General features: G+C 41.7%; 1 protein-coding gene across 1 annotated transcript in view; it reads left to right on the plus strand.

Moving 5' to 3' along the window:
• DCAF8 (DDB1 and CUL4 associated factor 8) overlaps window positions 1-25,345 on the plus strand; it is a 1,751,511-nt gene that overhangs the window by 569,072 nt on the left and 1,157,094 nt on the right. The window contains exon 5 of the mRNA XM_044059248.1: window positions 18,917-19,012. Within this exon, the coding sequence (XP_043915183.1) occupies window positions 18,917-19,012 (96 nt within the window). The remainder of the gene's footprint in view (window positions 1-18,916; window positions 19,013-25,345) is intronic.

Consider the following 25,345-nt stretch of genomic DNA (forward strand, 5'->3'; position numbering starts at 1 on the left):
GAAATTACAATGGTACCTGAAAAGCGTATGAGCTCAGCCACAGCTTGGAAACAATAATACCACTCATTACCTGCCTTCAACAGGAGTTTCTATGGTGGGCTCAGGCATGTCACTTCAACAAGGGTCAGCCTTTCACCTTGCCCACAGCCAGGCAAACAATGACAACAGATGCATCAGATTACGCCTGGGGAGCACACATGGCAAGACAGTGTATTCAGGGCACATGGTCTGCAGATCAAATGCATCTACATATCAATCAAAAAGAGATGCTAGCTGTACAAAATGCCCTAACAGCTTTCAAGGACCTCCTACATCCAGGACAACTACTAATAAAGATGGGCAATACCACAGTGATGTGGTACATAAACAAGCAAGGGGGCACACATTCCTACCCCATATGCAGGCAAGCAATGACCTTGTGGAACACAGCACTGACCTACCAAGTTCAACTACAAGCACAATTCCTGCCAGGAAAGAAAAACACCTTGACAGACGATCTAAGCAGAAACATCATAGATCCTCACGAGTGGAAACTATATCCACAAGTATTCGCAATGATAACTCAAAAATGGGGGAGCCCAGACATAGATCTGTTTGCCTCCCCCCAAAACTACCAACTGCAGAAATTTTGCACAAGGACATACCACACACTAGCTTGGAAAGTGGACGCCCTCTCATTCAGTTGGAAAACATTAACAGTGTACGCCTTTCCTCCACTGCCTCTTCTGGCAAAGGTGCTTCTGAAAGCCAGATTAGAGAAGCCACAAATGATACTCATTGCTCCAGACTGGCCACGCCAACACTGGTACCCAATACTAAGGAACATAGCTCAAGGCCCACCATGGATTTTACCTCAAATTCCTCACTTGCTCACTCAGCAAAACAATCAGATTCTACACAGCCAGCTCAAGACTTTAAATCTGGCTGCATGGCAAATTACCTGAACAACCAGTCAACACTTCTCTCTAAAGCTGTTATGGATGTCATTCTGGAGGCCAGGAGGCCCAGCACCAGGAAAACCTATTCAGACAAATGGAAAAGATTCTGCGCCTGGAACCAGGCTAAAGGCCAGAATCCCCTTGTCCCAAATATTCCTCAGATTCTACAATATTTAACTGAGATGTTGCACAAAGGACTTTCTTTTTCATCTATTAAGATCCATGCCTCAGCTATTTCAGCTCAATACAACACGGATCCCCCTATATTTTCACATCCATTACTAAAAATGTACCTCAGAGGGACTAAACATAAGACTGCCCTGGAGAGCACCAACACCAACTTGGGATCTCAACTTTGTTTTGGAAAAACTTACACTACTGCCCTTTTTACAGCTGATTTACAGTTTCTATCATGGAAAATTGCCCTGCTGCTATCAATAACTTCAGCACGAAGAGTCTCAGAGCTCATGACAGTGGAGCCTTTCATCATTTTTCATCAAGACAGAGTTGCCTTACAAACTAACCCTTCCTTTATGCCAAAGGTGGTATCCAGTGTGGCCCTAAACCAAACCATTCATTTGCCCACCTTTTATCAAAACCCCCACAACAAAGGGGAAGGGCTCCTACACTCTTTGGACGTTCACAGGCAATTACATTATTACTTGGATAAACCTAAGGCTTTCAGACAATCTGACCAGCTCTTTGTATCCTATGCTGCAGGATCACAAGGAAAGGCTATCTCAAAACAGACCATTTCAAAATGGATAGGACATTGTATCCGTTTCTGCTACACACACCACGGGAAACCTGTACCTGGTAACATTAGGCCGCATTCCACCAGGGCTACAGCAACATCAACAGCCTTCCTCAGAGGGGTACCAACCAAGGATATTTTGGAGGCTGCAACTTGGAGTTCAGTGCACACCCTCACCAAGCACTATCACTTACCTCTATACTCTAAAAACCAGAGCTAGCTTCTCCAAACCCTGTTTAGTTCCACCGCCCATCCTTAGCTTTGGGATTCTACCCAAGTGTGATGACTGCAGCAGTGTAACACGATGAACATAGTACAGTTTTGTACCTACCATAAATGTAGATGTTCGAGTGTTCACACTGCTGCATTCCAGGTTACCCTCCCTCCATCCCCTCTGACCTAGCTGAACTTTTCTATACATTTCTATCTTGTACAACCTTTGTGGTGTATTTGCTTGTAACTGAAGGTATTCCTTTTATGTTTTATTAGCAGTATGTATTGCATACCTGCTTGGGGGCACCTGACATCTGGGGCAAGAAAAACTGAAGAAAATGGCGTTGGATGCCTCTTATGTACCCCTGGTGCACTGATGTCAGGGAAGAAGCGACAGCAACCGACGATGGACCAAAACTTTGGAACTCTGGCCGACTGCGGGACCGCCTGACGGCAGGATAACCCAAGTGTGATGACTGCAGCAGTGTGAACACTCGAACATCTACATTTATTTTAGGTACAAAACTGTACTTTCTCTGCACTTCCCTTTGGCTTTTCCACTTCTCTCAGAGTATTTGCAAAATGTCTGGCTCTAGCCATTGCCCACTGCAGACAGAGAAAAATTCAAATTTTACCCGTACTTGAACAACTGCCTGATTCAGGCAGACAGTCAGAAAATGCTGTTGCAGAACCTGATATTTGTAAAAAACTTTCTAACCTCCCTGGGGAACCCAATCAACGAAAATAAATCAAAACTAATCCCCAGTTAAAAGATTGTATTCCTGGTAGCAAGCTTGGACACAGCATCCCAGATGGCATTCCTTACTCCAGAAAAACAAGCCTATCTGACAGGCTACTTCACTCAAATGGCCACCAGATCCCAGCTATCTGCTAGGAAAATCCTGCAGGCCCTAGGGTTTATGGCCTCATGCATCCTACTAATTCCATATCCCAGACTGCATATGAGGAAACTTCAATGGTACTTAAGTCTTTGCTGCCAACATTCTCAGGACCTGGAAACTGTCATTCCTATCATACGTTGTCTAAGGACAGAGTTTCTTTGGTGGGCAGCAGCATGCAACCAAAACAAAGGACTGCGCTTTATTCAACCCCACGCCACCGAGACCATAACCACAGACGCATCAGACTATGCCTGGGGGGCACACCTGGATGACAAGTGCATTCAGGGACACTGGATCCCAAGTCAAATTCATCTGCACATCAACCAAAAAGAGATGCTAGCTGTTAAGCACGCTCCGACAACTTTCAGATCCCTACTCTCACCAGGACCCCTGCTAATAAAAACAGACACCTCAGTTATGTGGTACACGAACAAGCAGGGGGGGAACCCACTCTGCAGGCTAGCCATGGCCCTGTGGAACACGGCCTTGGACATGCAGGTCAATCTCGAAGCTCAATTCTTGCCAGGCAAACAAAACACACTGGCAGACTTAAGCAGAAATCTCCTAGACCCACACAAGTGGCAATTAGAGCCCAGCACCTTCAGCCTTCTGATTCAGAAATGGGGACCCCAGAGGTGATGTCTTTGCCTCCCCCCTACAATCATCAGCTCAGCAAATTCTGCACCGGGACACCTCACAGCAGGGCCTGGAAAATGGATGCCCTGTCCTTCCAGTGGGTAAACCTCTCAATCTATGCATTTCCCTCTCTTCCCCTTCTCTCAGGAATATTTCTCAACATAAGAAAGGACAGACCAAGGACAGTTCTGATTGCCCCAGACTGGCCACGCCAGCACTGGTACCCACTCCTGTGCAGCCTTTCACCGGTACCACCCTGGCACCCACCCCAGAGCCCGACCCTGCTCACTCAGCAGGGGCGGGGGCAGATCTTGCATCTGCAACTGCAAACCCTCAATCTTGCAGCCTGGCTTATTCCTTGAATTCTCCCCCAGTGACCAGCCTAAGCAAGCAGGTGCTGGACGTCATTCTTGAAGCCAGAAGACCCTGTACAAGGAAATCCTATGCTAAGTGGAAAATGTATTGCTCCTGGATTCATTCTAAAGGAGAGGACACTACTCTGCCCTCCCTACCTCTAATCCTTTTTTACTTAGCAGGTCTACTCCACAGAGGCCTTTCCTTCTCCTCCATTAAGATTCATGCCTCTGCCATCTCGGCTCATTGCCAACTCTGAGTCATCCTCTCATCAAAGAGTTCCTGAGAGGGGCAAACAACTTAAGGCCACCAAGGAGAGCACCCACCCCTGCTTGGGACCTTAACTTTGTACTGGTAAAACTCACACTACCCCCTTTTGAGCCTGCAGTGTCAGCAGACTTAAAATTCCTCTCTTGGAAAACAGCATTGCTCGTGGCCATCACTTCAGCGAGAAGAGTGTCTGAGCTACAAGTACTTATGGCAGTGGAACCCTTCAGTATTTTTCATGCTGACAGGGTCTTCCTCAGGACTAACCCTTCCTTTATGCCCAAAGTGGTGTCCAGTGTGGCTCTCGACCAAACTGTCCATTTGCCGACCTTCTTTCCTAATCCACAAAATAAAGGGGAAAGGATCCTGCCCTCCTTGGACATGCACAGACAGCTCAGATTTTACCTGGATAGGACTAAGCCCTTGGAAATCTGACTAGTTATTACTCCGTTTTGCGCCAGGGGCAGAGAGCAAGGCCATTTCTAAACGGACAATTTCCAAATGGATAGCACACTATCAATTTCTGCTACAAACACCATGTGAAACCAATCCCTCATGGGGTCCGAACACATTCCACTAGGGCAACTTCTACCTCTACAGCATTCCTCAGGGGAGTCCCTACCAGGGACATTCTGGAGGCTGCTACCTGGAGTTCTGTACACACATTCACCAAGCATTACCACCTGCCTATATTTTCCAAATCCAGGGCGGGTTTTGCAACTGCAGTCCTTCAAGGCATTCTAGCCAGCCCAAACACTTCTTTACTGCCTTCACCCTTTCTAGAGCTTTGGGAATCAACCCAAGTGTGATGACTGCAGCAGTGAAACACGAAGAACATAGTACAGTTGTGTATACTTACCACAGATGTAGATGTTTGAGTGTATTCACTGTTGCAGTCCTGGTTTCCCTGCCTCCAGCCCACCCTGCTCTTTCAGCCCCCTGCTCTTTCTCTCTCCTCTCTGTGTATACTACTCGCCCCTTGTAGGGGTGTTGATATTCACGTTTTACTGGTGGTGATTCTACCACCATAGTTTAGCTCCCTATTGGGGGCTCCTGACTTTTGGTGCAAGAAAAACTGATGTAATGGCATTGGCTGCCTGTTTTAATACCCCTGATGTCAGACCTGGAGCGACAGCAACCGATGCAGAAATACTAAGTCTCTGGTATTCAGGCTGACTGAGGGCTACCTGCAGGCAGATAACCCAAGTGTGATGACTGCAACATTGAATAAACTCTAACATCTACATTTATGGTAAGTGTACACAACTGTACTTTCCTGCAAGCCTTGGGGTACATGGCATCCTGCATCCTTCCAATTTCTCTGGCCACGTTTCACATGAGGAAACTTCAGTGGTATCTTAAGAACCCTTGATGTCAGCATTCTCAGTCTCTGGAGACCTCTCTCTCTCCCTCTGATCCCCTGTATAAGGGCAGAGATTTTCTGGTGGGCAGGGGCCAGTGCCAAGAACAAGGGTCTTCCTTCATCCTCCCCCCTACCGGTCAGACCAATACCACCGATGCCTCAGACATTGCTTGGGGCGCTCACTTAGCAGGCAGGTGCACCCAGGGTCTTTGGGATGCCCAGCACCTTCCTTTACACATCAATCAGAAGGAAATGATGGCAGTACAAAAGGCTCTGACATCCTTCAAACCACATCTCAGGTCAGGGGTTCTCCTTATCAAAACAGAGAACACCACAGTAATGTGGTACATCAGCAAACAGGGAGGGACCCAATCTTACCCTCTGTGCAGGCTAGCCATGAACCTCTCGCTGACTGCCTTCTCCATGAGTTACACCTAATTGCCCAATACCTACAAGGGATCAACAACACTCTGACAGACCAACTAAGCAGAAACTTACAGGACTCCCATGAATGGCAGCTCCACAGAAAAATTTGTTTGCAAGTCGTTCAGGAGTGGGGAGCTCCGGAGGTGAATTTCTGCTTCGTACCTCAACCACCAGCTGAAAAAAATATGTATCAGGGAGTATCACCACCTAGCATGGAAGGTGGATGCCTTGACCTTCCCCTGGAACTCCCTCTTTGTGTATGCATTCCCTCCTCTGCCTCTTATTCCCAAGGTACTGATCAAGATAAGGGAGGAGAGACCAAATGCCACCCTCATTGCTCCAGATTGGCCCAGACAGCATTGGTACCGCTTACTGTGCCACCTGACATTACAGCCTCCCAGGCAGCTTCCCCTGATCTCAGACCTCTTGACCCATGTGTGTGTGTGTGTGTGTGTGTGTGTGGGGGGGGTGCTGCACCCAGACTTGCAGACTCTCAAACTGTCAGCATAGCTAATACTTTAAAATCAAACAAGTGGCCCCTGTTAAGCAAACAAGTGCTAGATATCATCACAGAGGCCAGAAGGCCCAGCACCAGAAAATCTTACGCAGGGAAATGGAAAAGATTTTGCTCCTGGAGACAGTCCAGAGGGGCCAGTACCTCACAGCCTTCCATCCTTCTTATCTGGGACTACCTAACTGGGTTGCTCAATAGTGGCCTCTCCTTCTCTTCTATTAAAATCTATGCGTCGTACATTTCAGCTCATTTCGATACAGACCAGCCCCTCTTCTCACATCCTTTGATTAAACAATTCATCAGAGGGGATTCTAATATCATACCTCCCAGAAGGCCACTCATGCCAGCCTGGGACCTGAATTATGTTTTAGAAAAACTAATTTTACCACACTTCAAATCTGCTGCTTCAACAGAATTGAGATACCTCCTGGAAGATTGTTTTTCTACTATCACCTCAGCCAGAAGGGTTTCAGAACTTCAGGCACTCATGGCCGTTGAGCCCTTCATCATTTTCCATGCAGACAGGGTCTCCCTGAGGACTAACCCCTCCTTTATGCCCAAGGGTGGTATCTGATGCGACTCTTGACCAAGCCATACATCTACCCACCTTCTTTCCTAACCCTCAAAAAAAACAAGGGGGAAAGAATTTTGCACTCACTAGACGTGCACATACAGCTCCGATACTACCTGGACTGTACTAAACCCTTCAGAAAAACAGACCAGCTTCTTGTCAGCTTTAGTAAAACAAAAAAGGCGAACCAGGAACAACTGCAGACCACCGATTTATTTATTTAACCAAAATTGTACTAAGCGCTTTCACCCACACACATCAGGGCATCTTCAGAGTACTGACAATCCTTGTGTTGAACCTCTTTTTAAATCCTTATGTAAATTGGATAATTGAACAATGAAACAATTAAATTATTACCTACGCAGCTAAAAATTCTTCATTTAAAAGGTACAATCAGCAATATTTACATCAAAAATGAACATAAACAGCCAGGACTTGTGCAAACTTGTTAATTTGTAAATGTAATAAAACCTTCTTGTCAAAAACTATGTATATGTAATACCAATAAATAAAAGTTAAAAATACATATATAAATATCTAGGTAATAATATAAATCTAAATAATTATTAAAAATAAATAATTGTTATACAATCCAGCATAAAATCATTCATTGAAAAATGTCCTACTAACATTAAAATTCATATTGTTATACAAAATATTTAAAACATTAAATTATCAGATGTTAACCTAATTACATACAAGATCAAATAAATTGAGACTTGTACTTTAGTATACTTGATACAGAAATATGTTCGTTAATACCAGGGCTAGAACTTGCATTTAGCCGTAATTGCCATAAACATTCTTTAGCCACAAGTAAGGTGTTGTCATCACCACCTTTGTTATTATTGTAGTATACAATTCTGTCAATAACAAAGAATAAAAATCTCTTAAAATTCTGGCATCTTAGACTATGCATATAAAGGAACTAGTATTTTCTGTTTTTAATGTCTCTAACATGTTCCACTGTCCTTTCTCGAAGTTTCCTTATCGTTTTGCCAACATAGAAGGCTGGGCATGATGAACATATAGCTAGGTACACCACCATTTTTGTGTTGCAATTACAATGACCTGGGCATCTAATTGTTTTGCCAAAATTTTGTACCGCAACATATGGTCCATCATTAATAAATTTACAAGTATGGCATGCCCCACATTTATCGAAGATGTGTTGAACATATTCTTATTATTAACTGCCTCAAAATGTTCTTTAAGATTCATCCCCCTACTATGTGACCTTGGGCCCAGTCCCTAAATTATCAGTAAGGTCACCGTTATTCTGGAGAATACTTATCGAGGTCTCATGTACTATATTAACTATCCTGGGTGATATATCATTAAATGGTATAATAAAGGTGTCAATTCTAGTAGTGTTATTAGTCCTAGATGTACTGTTGTCAAAACCGTACTTTAATATAGGTTTGTATATTTGATGGCTTTTAATATAAATCTCTTCACTAACTTTAATAATTAATTCTAATGGATAACCTCTATCCAGAAACATATCTGATAATATTTTAATCTCATTGTAAAAATGAATGTCTTCACTAATAATTCTAGAAAATCTGACCATCTGTCCCTTTACTAAATTCTTTTTCTGGTAATAGGGATGGCAACTATCAAAATGTAAAAAAGAATTGGAATGAGTTTTTTCCTAAAAATACTTGATTCTAACTTGCCCATGTTTTTATAGAATAAAATATCTAAATACTCACAATTGTTGTCAAATATCTTAAAAGTGAAATTCAAAAAACTAGATGTCGTTTTTAGAAAATTTTCAAACTCAAGCATTTCTCTGTTGCCCTTCCAAAAAATAAGAATGTCGTCCAGGTACCTTAAGTAAAGGGCAATGTTAGGCCAGAAACTAGAAGTAAAACACTTTGTGTTTCCCATAAGGCTAACACCAAATTGGCATAAATGGGGGCGCATCTAGCCCCCATGGCCACACCTGTACTTTGTTTATAATATTCACCATTAATAAACATAAAATTGTTTTCAAGTACAATAGCCATCAGTTCACGTAACAATTTGCATTTAGCCTTATTAGACTCACTAAATTTCAGCAAACTTGTCTCAAACATTTCAAGACCTAAGTCATGAGGAATCACTGTAAATAGGTTGACAACATCAATAGTTACCATTGTCATATCGTCTTCAATATCAACAAAATGTTCTCTAGCTTTTCTAGACAATGCCAGGAATCTTTTAATATATGAGGCAGATGTTTTAAAGTTCCCTTACAATGCAAATCTATATAAGCAGCAATGGCTTCAGTCTAAACAATTCCTGGCAGAGACTATGGGCCTAAAGGGTGGATTGTGTATGTCCTTATGGATTTTGGGGATACCAAAAATGGATGGCGTCATTGGATGTTCCACTAATAAAAAATTATATTCATCTTTGGTGATGACACCATCCATCAAAAATTCATATAGATACCAATCCACCTTAACATATGCCCTTTCCATTTCATGTTTTGACACTTTTTCATACGTCGTATTGTCACTCAACATTATTGTCATTTTGTTCAAATAGTCTGTTTTGCTCATAATAACAACCCCACCCCCTTTATCGGGTTTCATTACCCTATATTTGTCGGTCGAAGTTAATTCCTTAAGACAACATTTTTCAGCGGAAGTCAAATTATCAGAAGTCATTTTTTCATTCTTTAATATTCTTCTGATTTGTGTTTCACATAATCTCTCAAACAAATAAATCATTGGGTTCTGTGGGGGGATAAAAGTGCTGCTCCTTTTTAGAGTAAAACTAGTATTGTCTCTCTGGTTACATTTGTTGTTAACAAAAAACAGCTTAAGGTTAAGTGCTCTAGTGTAAAGTTTTAAATTAATCAAAATTCTAACAACATCTAATTTAAATGAAGGGACAAATCTGAAACCCTTCTTAAAAAGTTTAACATAGGCAGCATTAAAACAAGTATCAGTATAATTGTATACACTAAACCCTCCTTCTGTAATAACAGAACAGTGCCAGTCAGTGTTATCAGTGTCCTTCTCCTGTGTAAATACCATAGAATATGGCAATCTATCACCACTGTCCATATAATTGTGGCATGAAGTGACACTGTCATAAATATCACTCATAAAATGACTAGTTTGATAAACTGGTGCCTCACTCAAACATGTAATATTATTACTATTGTGACTACTATTTAGCGGTACCAAGAATCGGTTCTGTGTTGTCTTGTAATATGGTCGATTCTGCTGATATTGTTGACCCCCGTATCGGTCCCGGAGCCGCTCCGACCTTCTCAGTGTCGGCTCCTCTAAAAAAAGCCCCTTCTCCATTCTCATTATTAACTCTGTAGTTCTGTTGTAAACTGGAGTGGCTGTTAGTAGTATTCAAGTTGTTCTCAGTAACAATCGGCCACAGGCTGTTTGGATAACCGCCTCATGCTTTTAAACTCTTTGAAATGCACATACTCTTTTTTATTCTTATAATCATTGGTGTCCCTTGTTAATTTAAGATTCTTAGTTTCTAGCCCTTTACTAATAAATCTATCCATATCTTTGATAATATTATCAAGACGAAATCTATTAAATTCAAATAAGTCCTGGCGAATATTCTTATCTAAAATGACCAATTGTTCATTTAAAAAAGCAAGTTTACAATTATTGTTACGAATAATTAATTTAATCAGTTCTATACCTGTTCTATCGAACAGTTGCAGCAGTTCATCAAATAGTTCTGTCCCTTCTACAAATCCAAACGGACGTTTGAACACACGAAGTCCCTTAGGTACTTGACCAAGCTCAAGGGACCTCTCCAGAAAAGCGTTGTCCATCTGTAAAGTTTTAAAAGATCTGAGTCTTTTCAAACTCTGACAACTGTTTGTTCAAACTACCTAGGTCATTGTTTTTGCTCCGTGAGCCATCCTGGAACACTGGAGCAGCTAAAATGTCTTTGATATCCATCAACGAATTTTTTCGTGCCTCAGTGTCTCTAGTAATACCGTCCCTAGTGTTCGATGCTTTGTTCAAAGGTGGGTTCCCAGACCGAACATTTCCTGCATTGGCCCCTCCTCCTATAGAACACGCTGAACCATAACTAGCTGACGGTTGCACTGGACTCGATCCTGGTGTAGAATGTAATGTAAAAAGTTGCTCCTGAGACTCAGTAATGGCCACATTGGTAACCACAGGAGTATTGTGCCCTTTCTCCTGTAGAGCTTTAATGAGACGCTGCGTAGTCTCAATATATTGAAGAAAAAGTTGCTCCATAATGAAAACACAATAGTCCAGGTGAAAATAAGTAAATATAAATGATACTAAATCTAAATGATATTCTTGTCAGCTTTGCCCCATGGGCAGAGGGGAAGCCCATTTCCAAGCAAACCATTTCCAAATGAATATCCCACTGTATCCATTTCTGCTACAGACTACATGGGAAACCACCCCGTAAGTCTATTTGTACCCATTGCACAAGGACAGCCTCCACTTCCACAGCATTCCTCAGAGGAGTTCCTACCAGGGACATCTTGGAAGCTGCCACCTGGATCTCTGTCCATGCCTTTACAAAGCATTTCCACCTACCTTTTTCCTCTAAGGCTAGGGCAAGGTTTGCCTCCAGTTCTGTAAGGCATGCTGACCCATGCCTAGGTGTCTAATCCTTCCACTCCTCTCCTCAGTTTTGGGAATCCTCCCAGAGGTGGTGATTGCAACAGTGGAACATGAAGAACTTTGTATAGTTGTGTACACATACCATAAATGTAGATGTTTGAGTGTATTCACTGTTGCAGTCCTGGTTTCCCTCCCTCCTTCCCCCTTATATCCTCTTTCCTTAGGGAAACATAAGCTTCTCACAGTGGCTTTCAGCCACCAGGACCACTTTACCATGTTTCCTTGTGCTTCTGACGGGTTAGGGCAAGACAAACTGATGTAATGGCATCAGCTGCCTTGCTTTATAGCACTGATGACCTGATGTCAGTCAACAAGCGACAGCAGCCAACGCAGAAAAACATTGACTCTGGTATTTGGGCCGGCTGAGGGCTGCCACAGCAGGGATAATCCACAGGTGATGACTGCAGCAGTGAATACACTCGAACATCTACATTTATTGTAAGTGTACACAACTGTACTTTCTACCATTTGTTCAGTAATTTCACATAGCTGCTAGTACTCTTACTGCTAATATTGATCTCTCACACCTTGTCTCTGGTTCATGTCCAAGTTACTCTTGTTTCTACTAGTCACCTTCTTGACTTCTTTCTGTCACTGTAGCATTTATCTTTGGAAGAATGGAAAAGATTTCCCTAGCATAATCTCCCTCTGCGCTTTGCTGTTGCCAGAATGATAAGCTGAGTCCCCTTCAGCTTTCTGCCTCACTCTTTGTTTTATCCTCCGTAGCCTGTTCTCTATCCAAAAATGTATGTCATCCTACAGGAAAGAATATGCTGTAGTCAGCTGGGTATATCATCTTGAACTTACACCTGCCTGTCAGCATCCGCTGATTGCGGGGATAAAATTACTTCTAGTCTGCCTGGTGTACAATAGATGATCACCTTCCACGAGCACCCATTTTTTACACCTTTCTCTTCTAAAGATTTTTGGAGAATCTGTTTCTGATGATACTTTAGTAATATAGGTATTTGCTGCTTTCTCTTGGCCAGATTTGGAACATCCACACAATATCAAAGTAACCACGAAGATACGATGTTCCACCAGAAGTTTTATTAACAACAAGGCACAGACCAAAACCAACACTGACCTAGGTTTCATCCTGTTGACTTCCTCAGAGTGTTGGCTCACATTACTTTATACCAATCATTCATAATTAATTGATTGAATAATTAATTCAACCTGTTAACTATTAACCAGCAAAACAGCCATCTTTTTTACATATAAACTTACTAACAAACAAACATAAAATATTAGACACATGTTTTGACCTACTTAAAATATGTGTTATGCTTGTGTGTTAATGGTTGTATGTGCAAAAATATATACAAAAGTATATATTACCTTAAAAACCTATTTTAACTATCTAATAGGCTACTTGGATAAAAACATCTTTGTGTTAATTAATACATGTTTAAAATCAACAAATATCTACTAGATGCCTATTTCTTACTAAGTATGTAATTGGAAAAATGTAATATATAAAAAATCTCATTTAATAATACATAACTAGTATCCACAGTCATTATCCCAGTATATTTTGCAACCTAAGATACGGTTTGATGGTTATAAATTCATTGAGTCCTGGATATAAGTGTGCATTTAATATCATCTGCCACTTAATTTCACAAACATCCAGGTGATACTCAGTTAACCTACCCTGTGGGTCCCAGTCAATTGCTCTAGTATGCAGAAAGAAAATTTGTGATCATTATATTCTGTAATATGACATGCCAAGGCATTTGTGGGTTTAAGATGTTTGATATCAAGACATGTTCTTTAATTCTCTCCTGAATTTCCTACATGTCTTGTCCACATAAAATGCCCTGCAATTACAGCATTTAGCTGTAAACCACATTGATTGAATGACAATTATATCTACCCCTAATATTGATACTTACACTATTAACTGTAATTCTACTACCTGTTTTCATAACAAAAGGGCACGTGGTACATCTCCCACACTTACTATTACCTACCTAGGTCATTGTTTTTGCTCCATAGATGTCCTGGAACACTGGAGCAGCTAAAATGTCTTTGATATCCATCAAAGATTTTTTTCGTGCCTCAGTGTCTCTAGTAATACCGTCCCTAGTGTTATGCTTTGTTCAAAGGTGGGTTCCCAGACAACATTTCCTGCATTGGCCCCTCCTCCTACAGAACACGCCGAACCATAACTAGCTGACGGTTGCACCGGACTCGATCCTGGTGTAGAATGTAATGTAAAAAGTTGCTCCTGAGAGTCAGTAATGGCCCCATTGGTAACCACAGGAGTATTGTGCCCTTTCTCCTGTAGAGCTTTAATGAGATGCTGCGTAGTCTCAATATATTGAAGAAAAAGTTGCTCCATAATGAAAACACAATAGTCCAGGTGAAAATAAGTAAATATAAATGATATTAAATCTAAATGATATTCTTGTCAGCTTTGCCCCATGGGCAGAGGGGAGGCCCATTTCCAAGCAAACCATTTCCAAATGAATATCCCACTGTATCCATTTCTGCTACAGACTACATGGGAAACCACCCCATAAGTCTATTTGTACCCATTGCACAAGGACAGCCTCCACTTCCACAGCATTCCTCAGAGGAGTTCCTACCAGGGACATCTTGGAAGCTGCCACCTGGATCTCTGTCCATGCCTTTACAAAGCATTTCCACCTACCTTTTTCCTCTAAGGCTAGGGCAAGGTTTGCCTCCAGTTCTGTAAGGCATGCTGACCCATGCCTAAGTGTCTAATCCTTCCACTCCTCTCCTCAGTTTTGGGAATCCTCCCAGAGGTGGTGATTGCAACAGTGGAACATGAAGAACTTTGTATAGTTGTGTACACATACCATAAATGTAGATGTTTGAGTGTATTCACTGTTGCAGTCCTGGTTTCCCTCCCTCCTTCCCCCTTATATCCTCTCTACTTAGGGAAACATAAGCTTCTCACAGTGGCTTTCAGCCACCAGGACCACTTTTATGTTTCCCTTTGTGCTTCTGACGGGTTAGGGCAAGAAAAACTGATGTAATGGCATCAGCTGCCTTGCTTTATAGCACTGATGACCTGATGTCAGTCAACAAGCGACAGCAGCCGACGCAGAAAAACATTGACTCTGGTATTTGGGCCGGCTGAGGGCTGCCACAGCAGGGATAATCCACAGGTGATGACTGCAGCAGTGAATACACTCGAACATCTACATTTATTGTAAGTGTACACAACTGCACTTTCTACCATTTGTTCAGTAATTTCACATAGCTGCTAGTACTCTTACTGCTAATATTGATCTCTCACACCTTGTCTCTGGTTCATGTCCAAGTTACTCTTGTTTCTACTAGTCACCTTCTTGACTTCTTTCTGTCACTGTAGCATTTATCTTTGGAAGAATGGAAAAGATTTCCCTAGCATAATCTCCCTGTGAGCTTTGCTGTTGCCAGAATGGTAAGCTGAGTCCCCTTCAGCTTTCTGCCTCACTCTTTGGCTAAATGTTTTATCCTCCGTAGCCTGTTCTCTATCCAAAAATGTATATCATCCTACAGGAAAGAATATGCTGTAGTCAGCTGGGTATATGATCTTGAACTTACACCTGCCTGTCAGCATCCGCTGATTGCGGGGATAACATTTCTTCTAGTCTGCCTGGTGTACAATAGATGATCACCTTCCACAAGCACCCATTTTTTTACACCTTTCTCTTCTAAAGATTTTTGGAGAATCTGTTTCTGATGATACTTTAGTAATATAGGTATTTGATGCCTTCTCTTGGCCAGATTTGGAACATCCACACAATGTGCCCTCTCATTTAACAAATCCTGTGAAGCACCAGTCTATTTATACTTTCATAAAATTAATCCATTTTGTTTCTTTCAGTTTCTCCAGTAATGCAGACAATCTCAGATTTTTCTCATAGTCATGTTCTGTCATCTAGCTCTACTGTAATTTTTTTAAATGGTTCTTGAGTAGCCTTATGCGCAGCCAGCCTTTTTGTTTCAACTTCGGATATTTGCAGTGTTATCAGTTCATCTGAACAGCTAGTTAGCACTTCCTTTTTCAAGCCTTTTGTTGTTTTATTTTATATTGTCCAATGTTTCACTAATTGTAGATGCATCTGAATGCATTTGATTTTTCCCTCTAATTTATTGGAAGCATATCTGCCAAAGCTGAACGCCATGATTCTTCTCGTACAATTTTCTTCTCCTATTCTGGTTGAATTTCTTACTTTCTCTCCATATTTCTTCTCTGCCGGCATTTGGGCAGTTTAATTACAGATCAGTAGCTGAATGTTACCCAAATTGTTGGTTTTATTGACTTTTTCATTTTTTTAGTTTATACATTGGAAGAGCTGTACTCAACATGCTGATCAGCGGGTAGCCATCTTTGAGCCCACCAGCTTTATATACATTAATCACAACATTTTAAAGAGTGAGAGTGACATAGATACAAGTGCTGTAGCAGAAAAAAATCATAACATTTATTTTATTTTTCTGCAATATCCATGTTTTCTATTTTCATTCATTCCAATGCACTTGAATTGATCACTTCCTGCCTTTCCTTTTTTCGCTTCTGCACATTATTCTGCATGCATTGTCCCCACAAATTCCATTTATTTCTGCATAATGTAGTCCGTCCCTTTTCTAAAGCTCTTGCCTCCAGTTTTTTTATCTCCTTTACAGTACTCAGTACCTCAGTTATGTACCTGAGGATTCCAGCACTCACCAAAGCCACCTTTTTTCTTGATATTTTTATGTCTTTTTGTCTTGGAAGTTGAAGTTGTATAAAAGTCTTAATGGGAAGGAAATCTTTTGGTACTTGTAGTATCCAGAGAGAGAAAGAGAAAAGATATCCTTATAAGAGGTAAAGCAGTGCAGCTAGTCTCTGTAATTACTGCATTCATTTCCCTGTATATGGCGCTTTGTTCTTATTCATGGACAATAGGAAAGCATTTTGTTATGTTTGGGTGCCGTATAAGGTGACATGACTGAACATGTTGGCAAAATCCTAACTATGACCTCTATAGCACTGTAGAGCCAAGAGGGAATGCAGTCTTAGATTTTTTATTCAAGTGTGAACAATGACTGAGATTTTTAGCTTTGATATTTTATATTTTGGTTTCCTGAGCTAGTTTCAGGAAATGTCACCTGCAGAACTATTAAAGGACCTCATAGTTTGGGGGATGCAGGCCAGTGTCCATGTAGAGTGACAGTTTATGGTATCCTTTGTGGGGCAAATAGATCACCAGCATTTATCACAGGACGTCATTTTGAAGGGGCATGGATTGTCTGTTTTTATGTTCAATTTCTCAGCAATGACAGGTTTTCTAAGGTGATTTATTTCACATTTAACTGTGCTGTGTCTTGAGGGTAAATAAAATAGTCAAAAGCCAAACAAATTCCAGTTCTTTGAAAGTACAAGAAAATTATCTTTATTTACCTTTAATAAGGCAGTCCCAGCACACTAAAATTACAAGAATAAAGCCTTTCACTTCAACATTCTTAATATTTCTAGGTGTGTGCGCCATCAGATCCCATTCATATCTGGGGACTTTCTGCCCACTCAGAATTCGTAATTGCAGACCTGCAATTGTCGTGGTTCAAGCAAGCAGGAAGGGGAAAACTAAATTTCTCAGTTTAATGGCTTGTCAAGTGCAATTTAAGCAAATGTGAGTTTTGGGGGAATAGCGGTTCACAGTTTCTCATTCGTGAGTTTGTTTTTAGAATGAGGAATTTTTTTTGTTTTGTTTGGCAAATGCCATTCAATGTTTTATTAAAATTTGAAATGTAAATTTTATAAAGTGTAAATCATGATCATTGTAAACATAAGATGCAGTCGGTGCATACGGCAAGAAATCTGCCCATTATCTGTGGTATTGTGGGACAGATGGCCAAGTAAATGGGAATGAATATGTATGAGGTGGATCCCTGGCACTTTGTACTGCCTAGGACCTCGTATCACTGTGAACCAAATCTGCATGTAACCCTTCATACACAATCCAGAAGTGAGTAGTCAACTTTTCTCTTTAGTAGTTCACTACTTTGGCATACTTTGCTTGAGCACAAGATGGGATTTTTTTTAGGCAGTCAATTTGCACTTGATTTTGTTTAATACAGGTTTTACAAGTGTAGCATTGTTTAGAGCTGAAGAACATAATTCTGTTTGTTTTGTTTACTACCCAGTAATGTTTGTATAAACTTTAGATTGCCACTAATGTTCGATCCTGAGCTGAGACAAAAGATGGGTATCGGTGTCCTCCGAGATGTGGTCCTTGACTTTGGACTGCTGAATTCATTTATTGAGTAGTAAGGTTATTGCTTTTCGTCTGCCAGTATGTTGGCCATCATCAGGGCAAGGTTCAACTAGGAGAATCTGTCATAAAGGCAAACACAGGTGGTTCATATTTTCTGGTTGGGACTGCATTCCATCTGCAAACTTAGCTCAAAAGGAAAAGAGAGATGCAAAATGGAATGCCCAGTATAATGGGCTAACTGCACTGGTCATTCCTCACTTCCACAGGTTTTTTTCCAAGCTTCCCTGCCGTCCTGTCCTTAAACAGCAGGTGGTGGTTTCCCAGTCTGTCGGGAAACCATACCCTCTATTGTGCTCACTGACCACCTACACAGATCCTCCACCCCCCCAAGAGAGGCGAGCTAGCCATGCTCCTTCACTCCTCTGCGTGACTCCGCCAGTAGTTGGGGGTGCTGTTCAAACCAAAGTTGCCTGGGTCACATTCAGCGCTCCATCTCTGTGTGCCACAAAGCCAGTTTTTTCTTCTTGCAGTGTTTCTCCCACTAGTAAACAGCAGTATGAAGATTTTTTTTGTCCCTGTCTGGTCACAGTGAAGCCCTTAGTTTGCCCTTTTAACCAGTTTGTTCCCTACTTGCTGACAGTAGTCTAATTTTCAGCTGAGACAAGTTTGGTTAAGGTGAGCAGCCATCTTTGGGTGGTTCATACTTTTTTGTTATGCCCTACTCTCAGTTCTGCCACCATGCCCATTGCGCAGTAATAGTTATGCTGGTTAGTCCCTGGACAATCGTGCAGTGCATGATCCAGGTGCTGTGGCATGGTTAGAGCCCTTTGTCTCTGCTGTGGGCTGTAGCCTTTGCCTGATAACTCTTCCTTTCAAGTGAGCCATCAACATTGCCAGTCCTTTCTACCTCCCCCTCTCAGCTGATTCCTCAGGGACTGTATTAGCATTTTAGAAGTTTTATATTTGCAAACCTGTTAAACTGCTATTGCCTGTGTTGGTAATTTTATCTATGCCTTTCCTGAATGACACTGATCAGCTTGTTTTATTTTTTGTATTTTGTTAATATCACATTATTAGAATAGTCAGGAAGAGATTATATTTATTCCTAATTTTTATTTTTCAGTTGGCCGTTGAGCCTGACTCACCTTGCACCTTCCTGTCAGCAGGAGAAGATGCCGTTGTTTTTTCAATTGATCTTCGTCAGGAGCGACCCGCTACGTAAGTATCAACCAGGAGTAGTATTGAAGTGTTAAGCTCATTTTTGTAGGCAAACGATGTCAAGTGTTTTTACAAAAAAATTATTCTAATGAAATCTAAGTCTGAATGTCATAATAAAGCCGATGTCACTATGACTGAAGTAGTTTGCAGGGCTTTGCTGATTGTTGATACTTATTAGAGCTGTACTTTATTAAAAAAAAACTTTACTTAAAAAAATGTATGGGTGCTGCTTAGGGCTTGCTGAGAGTTGTACAGGCAGTTTAAAATTAAGGACATCAGTCCAAGCTTAGTAGGACAGATATCTTTTATGGAACTTTTAACATTACCATCTTGATGGGTGGCAAACCCAAGTAGAAATTAGATTATGCAGCTAATTCTGAGTTTGTGTAAATATCATTAAATGTCATATAGTCCCAGTGCTTCCAATTTTGATTGTGTCCAGAATAGATTACAATAGCAGGTATGGTATTATCAGCACAGCTGCTAGCATACGTAGAAGATATTTTTCTGTGTAATATTTTTGTAGTTATCTTACCTTACAGTGCAGCTTTCATCTGTAGTGGTTATGTTCTGGTTTGTTTGGTTTTATGCACTTGTAAAATTTGGCGTGTGTATCTTTAAATACCATTAAGCTAGTTGCAGGAAGTTACACCTCACTCTGTAGAATGCAGTCAGAGTAAAGATCTCATTATGGCTAGCCACATCAGCAGTGTGTCTGCTGTATTTACCCACCATCTGGACCCATTATGGTGTCAGAAGTTAAGATATTTATAGGACTGGGTAAATGTTTCTACAGAAATAAGACTCGTTTACTTTCAGGAGTTTGTGTTTGGAAGTTCAGGGTTATAATTTTAGTGTAAAAACAAAGACTTCTCTGCATCCACCAGGAGTCTGTTCATTTCAAGGCAGCTTTGTAGAAAATCAGAAGCTTTGAACCCAGAAATTTGATTTGCTCTTCACAGTGAGTAGAGTAGCTGAAAAACATGAAATACTAATTGCTGCATTTCTGCAAGTAGGTAGGGAAAACTTTGAAAGTATTTAGCTTTTGCATGTCTTGAAGATAAGATAAAGTAGCAGCTGTTGGAGAGAATTTGGAGATGTTCATCGTGTTACACTGCTGCAGGCATTACACTTGGGTTATCCTGCCGTCAGGCGGTTCCCCAGTCGGCCCAATTTCCAAAGTCTTGGTCCGGCGTTGGTTGCTGTCGACTCCTCCCTGACGTCACTGTGACAGGGGTATATAAGATGCAGCCGATGCCATTTTCTTCAGTCTTTCTTGCCGCACGGTGCCTGAAGCAAAAGCAGTTCGCAAGTGCCGGTCGGCCGACTCCTGAGATTTTCATTCCGAATCCAGAACCGAAATCTTCTACAAAGCTAAGTACCCCATTGGGGAAACTTTTTCTTGCCTCAGACCGATGTCAGTAAAAGTTAATAACTGTATTTCTTGTGGGAAGCAAATACCTCATAAGGATTTCCAGTACTATTGTATTCCATGCATAGGCCCAGACCACGATGTCACTGGTTGTCGGTTTTGTGCTAGGTTTAACAAGCGCACTATTAAACGTCTGTTTGATTTTGCCCGACATTATTTTGGCAGAAGATTCAATTACACCATGCCGTCGGAACTTCCAACGACTGGAATACATAAAAAGTGCAAAGACAAGGACAGGCATCAGAGGCCCAAAACTGACGAGGCCTCTTCTAGGCCGGTCGCCAGTTCGGTTATCAGCGAGGCGCCTACGCAGCCCCTGACGACCGCTTCCACAGACCATCTCCGACTCCTACGTGGATCTGGTTGGGCCTTCGGACGTTCTAGGTTTTCAGCCCATCGAAACTAACCCTTCAGAGGGAAGCGAAGTAGCTGAGCAATCCACAACTTCAGAGGGTGTTTTCAGACCTACCCAGTTAACCATTAAACCCTCTGCTAAGTCTAAGGCCCCATATTCTTTACCCCCTTATGAGGACTCTGATGCTGAGGAATCAATTCCATCAGCCTCTCAGCCTGAGGACTACTCCTTTGGGGAGACCTTACATACCATGAGGGAGCATTTCCATTGGGAAGGCCAGGATTACTCAGAATCCAAGAAAAGGCTCAGAGACTTCCTTTTACTGCCTCAACACAGACCCCTTGCTATTCCGCCAGTGTTAGATATTGTGGATGATGTGTACACTGAATCCAGCTTAAACCCTGACTCCTTACCTCCAGCCCCAGTTAAACCAGATAGATATTACAGAGTCCCTGAATCTCACAAATTTCTGTATAAAAGCCCTGTTGCTGACCCTGAAACTATTTCTCAGGGACTCAAAGGGATTAAGGCTTCATCAGCAAAAAAAAACAGTTCCCTCTGACAGAGATTAGACAGATGGGGAAAGAAAGTATATACGTCTGCAACTTTGGCAACGAGAGCCTTAAATTGCCAGTTTCACATGCTGAAATATCAGCAATTTCTGATGTCTCAGTTGAAACAAAAGATGCTTCCAGATTCAGATCCTTCTAGTTTTAAAGAAATGCAGGATTTATTGCATGCAGCTGAAAAAGTGGGAAAACATACTTTGCAATGTGGATTTGATTCCTTAGAGGCCTCCTGTAGAGCAGCAGTTACAGGCTCTGTCATTAGAAGGCATGCTTGGTTAAAAGAACGTACTTTACCAGATCATGTTAAGGCAAAATTATTGGATGCACCTTTGCAGCGGGATGTGCTGTTTGGAGTTAAGGCAGAGGAGGTATTAAAGAAGATGGAGGGTAAGGCAAAGGCAGAGGAGGTATTAAAGAAGATGGAGGATAAGGCAAAACCTATGCAACTTTGTTTTGGAAAAATTAACTTTACCTCCCTTTGAGCCAGCTAACACAGCAGAATTAAAATACATCTCTTGGAAAACTGCTCTGCTCCTGGCAATAACATCAGCACGAAGAGTTTCAGAATTACAGGCACTAATGGCAGTGGAACCTTTCCTCATTTTCCACCAGGACAGGGTGTCTTTAAGAACTAACCCTGCGTTTATGCCAAAGGTGGTATCAAGTGTGGCTCTAAACCAAACTATTCACTTTCCAACTTTTTATCCAAAACCACAGAACAAACGGGAGAGACTACTACATTCTTTGGACATTCACAGGCAGTTACGCTTCTACTTGGACAAAACCAAAGCTTTCAGAAAAACTGAGCAATTATTGGTAGCATATGCTGCAGGAGCACAGGGAAAAGCCATTTCAAAACAAGACTTTCTCAAAATGGATAGGACATTGTATACATTTCTGCTATATTCACCATGGGAAACCTGTACCTAGCAGCATTAGATCTCACTCCACCAGGGCAACAGCCACTTCAACTGCCTACCTCAGAGGAGTACCTACCAAGGAGATTTTGGAAGCCGCAACATGGAGTTCTGTGCATACCTTCACCAAGCATTACCATTTGCCTTTGTACTCCAAATCCAGAGCTGGCTTCGCCACTGCTGTGCTGCAGGGCCTTATAGCTACCCCTAATGCCTTATAGAACCAGCCTCCCTACCTCAGCTTTGGGATTCCACCCAAGTGTAATGACTGCAGCAGTGTAACACGATGAACATAGTACAGTTTTGTACCTACCGTAAATGTAGATGTTCGAGTGTAAACACTGCTGCAGTCCAGTTACCCTCCCTCCTTCTCCTCTTACTTGCTGGTATGTACCTATGTCTTCTACCCTTTACTACGTATGGGGAGTATTTGCTGGTAACTGAAAGTTGTTTGCTTTTCTTATGTATGTTTTATTAGCAATTTGAATTGCCTACCTATTTGGGGGCACCTGACATCTGGGGCAAGAAAAACTGAAGAAAATGGCTGCTGCATCTTATATACCCTGTCGCACTGGCGTCAGGAGGAGGCGACAGCAACCGGCCGGACCAAGACTTTGGAACTCAGGCTGACTGGGGAACTGCCTGACGGCAGGATAACCCAAGTGTAATGACGGCAGCAGTGTTTACACTCTAACATCTACAGTTATGGTAGGTACAAAACTGTACTTTATTGAGAGCCCAAGTAGAATTTGCCATTTAGCACAGGGTCCTACAAAAAATGTAGAAACTTGCGTTACTGAGTGAAAGAGTAGAGCCAAATACTGGGTATGAGGTAAGGGAGTTGCTTGATTCATTACTAAGTAATATAATGAGTTGTATTGAAGCAATAGAACTAAAGGCAAGCTTGTTAAAATAGCCAACCTTGACCACATCAGAAGCTGTGAATGTGTGTAGAGTGAACGAACATAAAAGTTCACTGTTAGAGTAGCTCAGAAGGATGCTTGTGAGATAAAATGCAAGTTAAAAAATGAGAAATGAAGTACTAATACACTCCAAAATAATGAATATGAAAAAGAGAAGGGTGTGGCAGTGTATTTTAGTAACAGTGGAGACCAAAGAGGTAAGCATGCACTTAAAATTAAAGTTGTGTTCTAGGTGTAGCTCTAAACATGAGGAGTGTTTTTTCTGGTTTTCATCAATTCTGCAGAATCTGCTAGTAACAGGAAATTTTGCCAAGATGTGTAAAAACCAAAATGTGTTTGCTCAAAAGAATTTGTACGTTTAAGAACAGAAGCATGAAAGTTGTTTGTTGAAATTGCAAGTTGATAGTGAAGTCTGAAACTGCTTGAGAAACATCAAGACACAAGACCTTAGGGCAGATGAATAAGCATAATGTTGAATTTAAATTTGATGGTGGTACGGAGTAATATTTTGCCTGAAGATGCTTTTTAAAAGCGTTTGTGCTGGAAAATGAGAGCTGTGTGCACTTCGAAATACTTCGGCCATTTTGTGGCATCATTGGCTCAGAAACTGCTGACTTGGTTACAAAAAATACATAGTATAAGTTCATTGTTTCATATCATGCCAAATAAACTTGTTTCTCCTATTGGTTTGGGTCCTTGAGTTTGTGAGAAAATAGTAATAAAACACGCACACATCGTAAAAGCTGTGTGCATGTGTTGCGTTTAGACACAGTAAATAGTTGCACAGTTTGTCAGTGTGATAGCACTGACATCGTGCATGAATGTGCTTATTGATATGGTAGCTTAAAAGGTCTTGTTTGGAAAATGATACATGAAACTAAAATCTGATACAATACCTGATACAGTGCTAGTGATGCATACTTCCAGGAAAATAGAACAAGAATTGAAGCAAATGGGAGCCTTTGTCTTTAAGAATCAGTCTGCGTCAACAGAATGGCCGAGTACTGTGGCTGTCTTTGTAAAGCAAGTTAATACCCATAATTGTACTGATCCATTGGAGGCGGAGCAGATTGAATTGAATGCAGGTGAACATTGCCCATTGCTTACAGATGAAGGCTGGCTCTCAAGAATGCGGACTTCTCAGATGCAGACCAGGTTTTCTTGGAGATAAAGCTAGATGGACAAAGGGCTAGTCTCGCACCAGAGGGATTAAGAGAGCAAGTGTTTTAATTAATGGATGATGTTCATTGTGTTTCACTGTTGCAGTCATTACACTTGGGTTATCCTGCTGGCAGGCTACCCGCAGTCGGCCTGAATTCCAGCGTCCTGGTCCGGCGTCTGTTGCTGTCGCCTCTTCCCTGACTTCAGTGCGCCAGGGGTATATAAGATGCAGCCGACGCCATTTTCTTCAGTCTTTCTTGCCGTGCGGTGCCCGAAGCAAAAGCAGTTCGCAAGTGCCGGTTGGCCGACTCCTGAGATTTTCGAAATTGAATTTCAGATCCGAAGTCTTCAATAAAGCTAAGTACCCCGTTGGGGAAACTTTCTTGCTCCAGACCAACGTCAGTAAAAGTTAACAATTGTATTTCTTGTGGGAAGCAAATACCTCATAAGGATTTTCATTCTTACTGTATTTCTTGCCTAGGCCCTGACCATGACGTTGCTAGTTGTCGGTTTTGTGCTTGATTCAACCAACTCACTATTAAGCGTCTGTTCAAGTTTGCTTTATATTACTTTAGCCGAAGGTTTAACTATATAATGCCATCGGAAAAACAGATGACCAGAGTCCATATAAAACGCAAGGACAAAGAAAGACCGGCATCTGAGGTCCAAAACAGATGAAGCCTCTTCTAGGCCACTCGCCGGTTTTCAGTGAGGCGCTTTCACAGCCCCTGACACTCGCTACCTCAGAGCCACAGGCCGCCTTCGACTTCCATGTGGAGACAGCTAGGCCTCTGGAAACTCAAGGTATTGGACCTACGGAAACTATTCCCTCAGATGGATCCGGAGCCGCTGAGCAGGCATCTGCTTCTGAGGGTGTTTTCAGACCTACACAGCTTACTATCAAGACCATTTCAGCAGCCAAGGCAAAGTCTAAAACACCTTTAAAGACAAAGAAACAAGTACAGCATTCTCCTGGA

This window comes from Protopterus annectens, chromosome 17.part0 (assembly GCF_019279795.1).
Source record: "Protopterus annectens isolate FY-2018-M chromosome 17.part0, PAN1.0, whole genome shotgun sequence".
NCBI classification, from domain to species: domain Eukaryota; kingdom Metazoa; phylum Chordata; order Ceratodontiformes; family Protopteridae; genus Protopterus; species Protopterus annectens.